The sequence below is a fragment of the Ciona intestinalis genome, unplaced genomic scaffold, assembly GCF_000224145.3.
Source record: "Ciona intestinalis unplaced genomic scaffold, KH HT001116.1, whole genome shotgun sequence".
NCBI lineage: Eukaryota > Metazoa > Chordata > Ascidiacea > Phlebobranchia > Cionidae > Ciona > Ciona intestinalis.
The window spans coordinates 1971-12258 of record NW_004191437.1 but is presented as its reverse complement, the minus strand read 5'-3'; the positions used below and the strand labels follow the sequence as shown (position 1 = coordinate 12258).

Sequence of the window (10288 nt, the reverse complement as noted above, 5' to 3'; positions counted from 1 at the left end):
ATCATGACAGGCACAACTTCCTTCATTGCTGGCATTAAAATTTGCAATTTGGTAAGAGGCGACATGCGAAGTAAACTGCCAATACTCCGGTAAATGCCTTCATGACATTGGTTTGTGATGCAAGAGATTGCAACCTACGTTCAAAAAACTCGCCTTGTCAAACAAACTTCTGCTATTTTTTGCTGCCATGTTTGTATTATAATAATTTATGCTTTGTAGCTGAATATAACTAACTGTACAGAAAAATGTAAGTGACCCGAGTTTAATTAGTTTAGCTGCAAAACTTTGCTGTTCGGTCATAATTTTTAACATGACGACACAAAGGTTTTACTGTGACGCATCACGCAAGCTGAAAATATACAGTAATGGTTGCGATCTGGAACAAAACAATTTTATTTTTATATTTTTTGAAAACCATTTTTGTAATGTCACTGTATTTATAGTCAGTTGTGGCGACTCCGGAATACGTTCAGGCGATCCCATTTCTGTACCACTACACTTATCAGAAAAACAAAATCTAAGCTTTTGTGTCTTGGCAAGTAAAATAAACCAGGTATAACTTTAATTCTTTTGGCTAATCCCATCTTTGGTAAATTTAAAAAACAATGAGTTTCCAGGTGCTTTCTCAGTAAAACTTGTAACAAAGTAATCTGCACTAGATAGTGAACCTAAATTGCCGCCAACTTCGATCCACCACTCCTGAACACCACGTTTACTGAATGAACCTTTGTCACCATGCTATAGCATTACGCATAAAATTCTTTAGGCATACTATAATCGCACGCAAATTAAAGCAAACTTTCCGTTGTATTTTCTCAACGGCTCGTCGGAACATTTTAATCCCGTCCCGCTTCGTCTTCAAAAATTGCACATAAACCATCATAGCTGACTAAATAAAAACAGTTAAAGGCACGAATTCCATCGCCACTATGCTAAATTTCAATCCTGCAGCGCCTTTGAGGTAAGTTTCAGGTACAAATTGTATACGACCGTTAATGCAGCTTTACTAAACCTCTTTGTATAAACCAGCATTTTCTCGTGATGCACTGGACCGTGACGGAGGACGAAACTAAAATGTATGTGATTGATAGGATTTGATGACGTAACAAGCGGCTAGTTTCCACTCATTGGTTTTAATCTCTTTGGTGTGAACTATATGATTACCCATTGTTAACATTCTCCAGTATCACACAGGCCGACATTTTCCTTCGGTATTTACACGGAGCCGATAGTTTGACCTTCGACCTCAGTTGTAATTCGTCGATTCTTAATTCATGGACAAAAACTCCACTAGAGGTCGCTAGAGTGATCCATTCATCAAACAATAGGTGATGATGATGTCATAAACACCTGGTATATTTAAGTATGACATCACAATTACAGGAGGCCGAACAATAATTACGTTGTCAGCGGCAACCATGGAAAATACACAATGCCTGGGAAGCTACCATATAAGCAGTCATCACGTGAGCGGAAAGTATCACGTGAGAGAAACGCAACACATGAGAAGGAATCACGTGAACATGGTATTGAACGGGCTATCGAAAGGTAAACTTTAGTTTTATAAGAAACATACAACAGAAGTGTGATGACTGTACATCATTGTCAAGTAATATCTTCAATAACACAATGTAGTTTTGTAACTCAACCCCGTGTATTAATATAAATAACATTGTCATTGTAGTATGACATCACAAATCTCCGCGTCGTTACCGACCAATCAGCTTCGAGCATCAGTTGACTTGGGGGAAACCCCTCTACAGAGAAACATCTTATACAGTCGTACTGTCGTAAAACGGAGGAAGTCTCGCAACTTGAGGGCGATGGTGAGCCACACAAATATTATGATTGTTAAGTTTGTATGCATATAAGTCCTCATGTATCTTTTAATGGGGTGCAGGGATAGACAATCCTGTGAAACAAATCTAACTTATTGGTTGCCACCCCAGGTTTGGTACCTATGTCTAAGTTCATTATGACATCACTAAGTAAGTTAAGCTGGAGGTGTGATGTCACAATTAGGTTAATCAAATAACAATTGACCTTGTAACAATGGTTGTTGTTTATCCATTGTTACTTTAACAATAGCTATTGTTTACATTGTAATGGAACCCAGTAATATTATTTATTTGGAAGGTAACGGAAGTTTGGGTTCACAAGGTGTCACGTACGTTACGTACTTTATTTAATGTACATACATAACATATATTACAGCATATCTTATTAATTATCCCATCTTTTATTTAGTCTGAGGATTATGGGAGTTGGGGTTCATTAAGTTCCGGGATTTCTACAACTAGTACCCCATGTTTGGGGATTCCCCGGGGTTTCTCACAAAGTCCCTCCTTTAGTGGGGGTTCCCCTGAAGAGGTACGTCGATTATCACATCATTTATTTTAACCTTTTGTTGCTTTCTAATTAATCTTCGGTGTCGTATTCGATTATAAATCGTCGTAAACTTTTTCAGGAAAGTTCGTTTCCTGATTTGACCCCGACCCATAAAGTGGGGATTCTCTCAAACCAACAATCGACCCCATTGTTACATCATAATGAAGACAATGGAATTTCTCAACTCAGGGAAAGTCCCATAACTTCACCACAAGAAGGGGAATTCCCTGATATGATGATGTGAGTCAAACTTGTATTTTATATCAAACATAAAGTATGGCAAACATGGAAATATTACAAACATGCAGATCGACATCAACGCTTTGCTCAGAGAAACCTGACGTGACCTTTGAACCCACGGGGTCAAACCTTGATGAGGTCACGACCTTTGAACCTAAGAATTCATCCCATGATAATGTGACCCCAGTGACCCTTGACCTTGTGGAGTCCACCCATGACCCCATAAATACCGCATATGACCCCGCTGCGACCTATGACCCCGTCGATATTTATTCTCGAACCTCAGATTCATTTTGCGAAACTCCCTGCTCTCCAGTGTCACCTGGTGAGTTAAATATATTTAATTGGATTAATATTAACGAGGGTCATTAAAAGGTCAGGGCAACAGTTTGATGTGCGGCGTCGGTTGGTCGTCTCACACTGATGATGTCATCAATAATGATGTCATCAAACATGATGTCATAGACGGACCTCCTGTGACATCACAACCACCCCCTCGGGAACACTCGATGGCCTCGATAAGCAAAAAAGTTACGTCGGAGGTAAAATCGGAGAACTCGAATAATTCGGAAGAATTTGTGATTTTGAATCAAGATGAAGTTGAAGAAGGTTTGTGATGTCATAATGTTTGTTCACTTTGTTGTGATGTCATAATGTTGGTTGTAATGTCATATAAATTAATTATGACATCATACAGCTCATTTACTCGGATCCACTCGTCAATCAACGATGTTAAGTCACATGACCTCGATAGCCAATGAGATCGGACTCGACGCACAAAACTTTCAATGCGCTGAATGCTCGTCTCCTATTGGTTGGTTTGTTGCTATAATATTATATATATATTATGATGTCATAATACAGGTATAATATACGGAACACCTCGTCTTTGTTACTTCACGGGTGAATATTATTGCTCACACTGCCACCTAATGGATGAGCACATAATACCAGCGAGGATCGTTCATAATTGGGATTTCAAGAAATATCCCGTCGCTAAAAAGTAAGTGTGATGTCATATATGATGATGATGTCATATACAATGATGTCATATACAACCAGATCCATGATATTCCTTACACAACAATGGAAAGATCCTTGCATCGCAATGAACGTCGTTAACCCGACCGCTTATCGTTATTTGGAGGAAATGAAACGTTTGTTGCCGTTAAGAATCAAACTTTCGTCGTTGCAACCTTATTTACGTACCTGTCGTTTGTTGGATCCTACTATGATGTCACAAAGGTATTTACAGCTGTTTTCCTGTGTTTTATTATTACCTCGTCTTTATGTATATATGCGTGCAAACGAGAAGTCACAATATCACCCATCCATTTATAATAAGTTCAAATTCATCATAAGTTTTATAACAATCATTACATTCCAGATTAAAAGGTTTAACCCATATGTTGGGGAATCCCCATTTATACACCCCTAATGACCTTTGTTTAACCTCTGACGGAACTCTCTACAATTCAATTAATAAAGTTGTTTTATTTGGGACCAAACATGTCCGCCAATGCCAACTTTGCACAGCTAAAGGTTTCGTTTGTGAGATTTGCACAAAAGATGAGGTAACAATAACATAACACTGGTTGTATTATGACATCACAGAGATATATTGTCAGGTGATATTTGCATTTGATGACATCACAATGACATGTGAAGAATGTAAAAGTGTTTATCATAAGGTAGGTGTGATGTCATAATGTGGTCTATGATGTCATAATAACATATCTTTTCAGCGTTGTTTTACGGATCACTGCCCACGATGTGAAAGACGTCACGCTAGAATGAACTTATGATGTCATAATACCATATTATGACATCATACACCATGCAGTGTTGTAACAAGTGCCTTCATCTTATAGCCGATATTGAATAAATATGATGTCTATGTCGCATACCGTCGTACCAACTTTGCCATAATATCTTAGCGTCCGTTACCTTGCTAGGGTGGTACTTGATGCAGTACCCCCCTTGTCTACCAGCAGCAACAATGTTATCATCACCCCTGTTAAGTTTACGACGTAATATCCCGGTTATAAACACTTGGTGGAGCTGGTGGGGTAGGGTGGGTTGGGTCACTCGTGCAACATTAGATATATCTTGCGCAAGTGACACCGGCATTACAACGAGCTCCCCGGGGCAATATGGGGGGTACTTCATGGATGAGTAAACACTCATGTTCACTGAATCATGACCGTCACGCTTCGTTAGCTCAGATTCTTCGTAACCATCCAAGCAGAACATACGTTGGGATTGTGACGACACAATTGAACCGCCGCCCTCTATTGACGTCATAATCACCGACGCAGGGGGAACCACCGGTGGAGATTCTGCTGTGACGTAATCCATGACGTAGGGTAGATTCACTATGACGTCATCATCGGTTAGAGCAACGTAGAAATCTCCGGGAAGGGAGTTGCCCGCCCATTGTAACGCCGCAAGCCTCACGTTCGTTGCCGAGCTAAAAATATTTCGGGTGAAAATTTGGTTAAAATGGAAATAATAAAACTTACTTGTCGTCGCCAGCGAATTGCAAAATATCGTTATGTACGCTATTCTCCGTCGCTATATCTGACGTCATAATACCCGATTGTCGTCCATTGTTCGTTCCGATGATAAACACCAACTCGATTCTAACAACACATTTGTTATGACGACACAATTAAATATACGGTTGATTTGTTACGTCATGCGTTATCGCGCACAAATCAACCGTATCGATTATGACGTCATTAACGTACTTGCGTCCTTCTAGATCGCGAATCGAGCCCCATGTTTCCCGTAGCAACGATCGTCGATCTATATGTTGTATTTTCGACGCAACTAAATAAACAACAGCACCGCTCATATAAGGACCCGACCATGTGTGGCCTTGAAATCTTCGTGCGTTCTATTAACAAACTTTAAGAAAACGAACAAATTCACAAAATAAACAAACCCACCAAAAGTCCGTTTGTCCCGACAACGCGATCCGGTTCAATGCAATATTTGAACAACGCTCGTTCTTCTTTTAAATCAACTTTAAATTCCTTGGGTAGATTCTGCAAGCCTCTAACTTTCACAGGCGTTGGTTTCGGGTCGGCTACATTAACTGGCTTCTCAAACTTTAATATGACGTCATCATTAGTGACATCATCGTCAATAGATCTGATTTTGATCCTTGAATGGCTTTGGCCGTTCGTTTCGTTAGACCTGTACAAGCTAGTTAGTATATGCGACGTTATAAACACTAAACTTACGGTAACGGTGGAACATGAAACATTTGTAACAAACATGCCGACGAGAAAAATACAGCAGCAACAACAAACGCTTCTTTCGTTCTATATCTTACATAGTTACCCCAATACCTCATATTACTGACTCGCCCAACCCAATATTGACATTAATATTTCAACAACGACGACACAATGCTGGTCATTCTTACGTCACTATATACCATTGTTCGCTAACCTGTGACGAAACAGTGCATTAAATTTATATCAAAACCACTAATTACAAAACGCCCACAGCTCGACTGCCTGTTGGACCGGAAGTACGTCATCGTCACGTGACGCCTGTATCGAAACTACCTAGAATGAGTGTTTCTAAAGCTTTGAAACTTGAACGTTTAGACTTTTTTCTTCGTTTCTCTCGAATTATAAGCGAATGTTTCGCGTCGCCTATGTTGTTATGCCATCACCAGAAACATTTTGTTCATTTCTTAACGAAGAGCCTCTTTATGACGTCACAGACTACACCCACTCAAGAACAATGAGTGTAGCGAATGATCGATGGAAAAGCGATTTAATTGCTTAACAGCGACGCGTAGTGGCAATTGACAACAAAATGTCAAACATAATTTTCTTAGATTTAAATCCTTATTTATTTAATTTATTTAAAATGTTTAAAAGTCGTTCATTTAAATATTGTTAGAAAATTCGTCCTAGGTCTTATCTGGTTTAATTGCAACGTTGGGGATTCCCCAGTTTTAAAGAATCTGCATTGTTATGTCATCATTGTAAGATTGTAGACGTCATAATGTTCGCCGTTGCTAAAGATTTTGTTGCGCGCGATGGTGAACCGCACACGATGTCGGTTTGTAAAGGTGAGAAAGTTTGTGTGTTGGAGAAAACCAATGAAGCGTGGTGGCTTGTAGCCAATCAGAATGGAGGTGTTGGGTTTGTACCTACGTCATACATGGATGGCACTGTGACGTCATCAAACGACGTCATTATCAAATCGATCGATGAAGCGATTTCGAAAATATATATTTCTTCAAAAGGTAAATTATCTGCAGACCAAGAAAGTTTGTTGTTTAAGTTGAACGAACATAAGGATGAAGTTTCGAAAAAAAGGAAAAGAAAGGCACCTCCTGTGCCCTGCCGAGCTGTTAATCAAACATCTCAACCAATCAGAGAGCAGGAGGAATCATCGGGACCAATCAGAGGGCAGGAGGAATCATCCCGACCAATCAGAGGGCAGGAGGAATCATCCCGACCAATCAGAGGGCAGGAGGAATCATCCAGACCAATCAGAGGGCAGAAGGAATCATCCGGACCAATCAGAGGTCAGGAGGAATCATCCGGACCAATCAGAGGGCAGAAGGAATCATCCGGACCAATCAGAGGGCAGGAGGAATCATCCCGACCAATCAGAGGGCAGGAGGAATCATCCAGACCAATCAGAGGGCAGGAGGAATCATCCGGACCAATCAGAGGGCAGAAGGAATCATCCGGACCAATCAGAGGGCAGAAGGAATCATCCGGACCAATCAGAGGTCAGGAGGAATCATCCGGACCAATCAGAGGGCAGGAGGAATCATCCGGACCAATCAGAGGGCAGAAGGAATCATCCGGACCAATCAGAGGGCAGGAAATACCCGAAAACCTTGGGGAAGATTTGCTCCACCTAGTGACAAGTACGACAAACATAACAAAGCGAGAATCGAAAGAAATTGTTGTCTCGCTGTTAAGTCTAATCGCAAATCAAGTGCCCACACTTGATGGCGCCATGCACAACATAATTTCAACTTTACCCATGCTTGCCGCCGAGCCGGATGACGAGGTTGCGAAGTTGGGTTTGGCGTTCGCGAACCTGTGTGAAATTAAAAATGACGCGCAACAGCGCAATTGGGCCGTACAGGACGATGAAAATGATATCGTAGAAATCTTAAATCAGATTCTTACCCTCACTTCAACATTAGATACGAAATATATTCCATTGTTACGTCATAATGACAACAATGCTTTAATGACAATCGCCAATTATTACCAAATGGAACCAAAAGTTCGAATTCGGTTAATCTTGCTTCAGATTATCGGCGCGATTTGTTCAATTTCACCCAAGTTTATATCGGTGTTTGTTACGTCAGTGTTGCCTGAGGAATTGGTGCGCGAAGTAACCGACCATGCACGAAGTGACAAAATGAGGGTCGCTTACTGTTGCGTTGTGCTGAGTTTGCTATTCTCGACGGGGGAACCTGTACCGGTGGCTTACGATGAAACTATCGGGGAATCATTTGTTAAATATTTGATGGATATCATTGAAGATGGCACGGTGGGGGAAGATGGCTCACATGAAGATCTCGACGATGTTATGATTCGTGTCATCCTGTCAATCAACCTCCATCATGTTTCACCCGATGCCAATCCGACACTGAATGTTATCGCCGCTAGAGGGGGTTCGACGAGGCTGAGTGAGAAGTTAATGTTGTTGTTTAACCGGGGTCATGACCCTGTCAATGAGGGTTGTGACCCTGTCAATGAAGGTCACGACCCCACATCATGTGACCAACCACCAAACTCTGTTCTTAAATTTTTCCAGGATATTTTTGCTCGAAGGGACACGGGTGATTGCTTTCTGTACACTAACGATCTCATGGTTTTGATTGACATAATCGTTCGTAACATCGCTGACCTTTCATCGGGGTCGAAAGGTCGCACCGAGTATTTAGATTTGCTTCTTAAGGTCGCTGGAACGTCTTCATTCATTGAAACTCGACATAGATGTCGCGATTTATTTCAAATCTTGAATCGAATCAAGAACGAGGAGTTACCACACGATGACAGCTTTAGGTCGGTCGTCGAATTCGATAAAACGATCGTTTCAAAAATACTTGAAGATTTTTCACATTTGTTTGTTGATGTTTAAACTTGTGGTTTTTTATGTTTCTTTATAATTCATTCTCTTTATGTTTTGTATTCCTTATCTTTCAAATTAATAACTAATTATATTCCATCAGTATTTATTCTCTTTGTATTAATATTTAATATATTTTATTTATTAACACTTTAATTTACCTAATTATAAGGAAGTTGAACAATGCTGAGTCACAATGATACAACAAAACAAACACTGAGTCATCCGAAACATTTAAAGAAAAATTCCCAAATTCCGGGTCGCTCGCGCTCTGCTGATGCTATTTGCCTCGAAGTTGGGTGTGGTTTCGTGTAAGTATAATGTCATAATCATTGTGATGTCATTATTATTATGTCATATATTTAGCTGCAATCGAATACCTCAGCTACGAACGCACCTTGAAGACACACACGGGATAATTCAAACCGTTCAACATTTTGTTTTCGCCAACCAATCGGGTTTGTTTGTTATATTACAGCTATGTTTAAATATGATATCTATGTGTATTTGTAGACTTTGATATTTGGCTCGCGAAGACAGAGCGCGAAGCATGTTGTACGTTCATGCGACGACGAGGCTGGCAAAATAATAAGAACGGGTCGTCAACAGCGTGTTTTTATTGCCATAGAGGTGGATCCTATACAAGTAGTGCTACCAAGAAACAAATGAAAATACAAGTGGGTTTATATTATTTCTATAGTTATATTATTTCTATGGTGTTATATTATTTCTATGACAGGGATCCTGCAAGACCGGCGTTGAATGTACGGCATCTGTTAAAGTAACTCAATGGAAGAATGAACCCGCAAATACCGAAGTTCACGTGGAAGCTCATCTTCAACATTATGGGCACAATTTTAACTTGGAACATACGAGAATAACTAAGTTGGAGAAAGAAGATATCGCGAGGTTAGTATATGATGTCTATGTATCATGTGATTAATGATCATATGATTGTAGGAAACTATCATGTGGCGTGAGTCGATATGTATCACGTAATTAATGATCATGTGAATGTAGGAAACTATCATGTGGCGTGAGTCGATATGTATCACGTGATTAATGATCATATGATTGTAGGAAACTATCATGTGGTGTGAGTCGATATGTATCACGTAATTAATGATCATGTGAATGTAGGAAACTATCATGTGGCGTGAGTCGATATGTATCACGTGATTAATGATCATATGATTGTAGGAAACTATCATGTGGTGTGAGTCGATATGTATCACGTGATTAATGATCATATGAATGTAGGAAACTATCATGTGGCGTGAGTCGATATGTATCACGTGATTAATGATCATATGATTGTAGGAAACTTTCATGTGGTGTGAGTCGATATGTATCACGTGATTAATGATCATATGAATGTAGGAAACTATCATGTGGCGTGAGTCGATATATGTATCACGTGATAAATGATCATATGATTGTAGGACACTATCATGTGGTGTGAGTCGATATATGTATCACGTGATTAACGATCATATGAATGTAGGAAACTATCATGTGGCGTGAGTCGATATGT

General features: G+C 40.0%; 3 protein-coding genes and 1 non-coding gene across 5 annotated transcripts in view; 3 read left to right on the top strand and 1 right to left on the bottom strand.

Moving 5' to 3' along the window:
• LOC100181521 (pleckstrin homology domain-containing family M member 1-like) overlaps window positions 1-4532 on the top strand; it is a 7526-nt gene extending 2994 nt beyond the window's left edge. Inside the window, exons 5-17 of one of the 2 annotated variants that reach the window (XM_002122830.5) lie at window positions 1195-1328; window positions 1384-1548; window positions 1685-1826; window positions 2248-2370; window positions 2468-2628; window positions 2697-2953; window positions 3004-3237; window positions 3326-3442; window positions 3493-3631; window positions 3691-3873; window positions 4016-4202; window positions 4257-4319; window positions 4374-4532. In XM_002122830.5, the coding sequence (XP_002122866.2) occupies window positions 1195-1328; window positions 1384-1548; window positions 1685-1826; window positions 2248-2370; window positions 2468-2628; window positions 2697-2953; window positions 3004-3237; window positions 3326-3442; window positions 3493-3631; window positions 3691-3873; window positions 4016-4202; window positions 4257-4319; window positions 4374-4433 (1965 nt within the window). In that variant the 3' untranslated portion in view covers window positions 4434-4532. Of the gene's footprint in view, window positions 1-1184; window positions 1329-1383; window positions 1549-1684; window positions 1827-2247; window positions 2371-2467; window positions 2629-2696; window positions 2954-3003; window positions 3238-3325; window positions 3443-3492; window positions 3632-3690; window positions 3874-4015; window positions 4203-4256; window positions 4320-4373 lie in introns of both variants that reach the window. The other variant, XM_018817075.2, reaches the window with a different exon arrangement.
• Window positions 4103-6292, bottom strand: LOC100179189. The gene is made up of 5 exons (XM_002122182.4): window positions 5877-6292; window positions 5580-5829; window positions 5379-5527; window positions 5151-5270; window positions 4103-5098 (listed from the first exon to the last, which is right to left on the bottom strand). Exons 1-5 carry the CDS (start codon window positions 5987-5989, stop codon window positions 4489-4491), a joined length of 1242 nt encoding a protein of 413 aa, XP_002122218.1. The 5' UTR covers window positions 5990-6292; the 3' UTR covers window positions 4103-4488.
• Window positions 6293-6322: 30 nt separating this feature from the next.
• LOC100183891 (NCK-interacting protein with SH3 domain-like) overlaps window positions 6323-10288 on the top strand; it is a 5297-nt gene continuing 1331 nt past the window's right edge. Inside the window, exons 1-5 of the mRNA XM_026840083.1 lie at window positions 6323-8690; window positions 8927-9065; window positions 9121-9212; window positions 9268-9431; window positions 9494-9663. Coding sequence (XP_026695884.1) covers window positions 6655-8690; window positions 8927-8954 — 2064 coding nt within the window. The 5' untranslated portion in view covers window positions 6323-6654 and the 3' untranslated portion in view covers window positions 8955-9065; window positions 9121-9212; window positions 9268-9431; window positions 9494-9663. The remainder of the gene's footprint in view (window positions 8691-8926; window positions 9066-9120; window positions 9213-9267; window positions 9432-9493; window positions 9664-10288) is intronic.
• mir4172 (microRNA 4172) lies at window positions 9068-9120 on the top strand. The gene has a single exon (NR_034568.1). It is a non-coding gene; the product is annotated as a microRNA 4172 (primary transcript).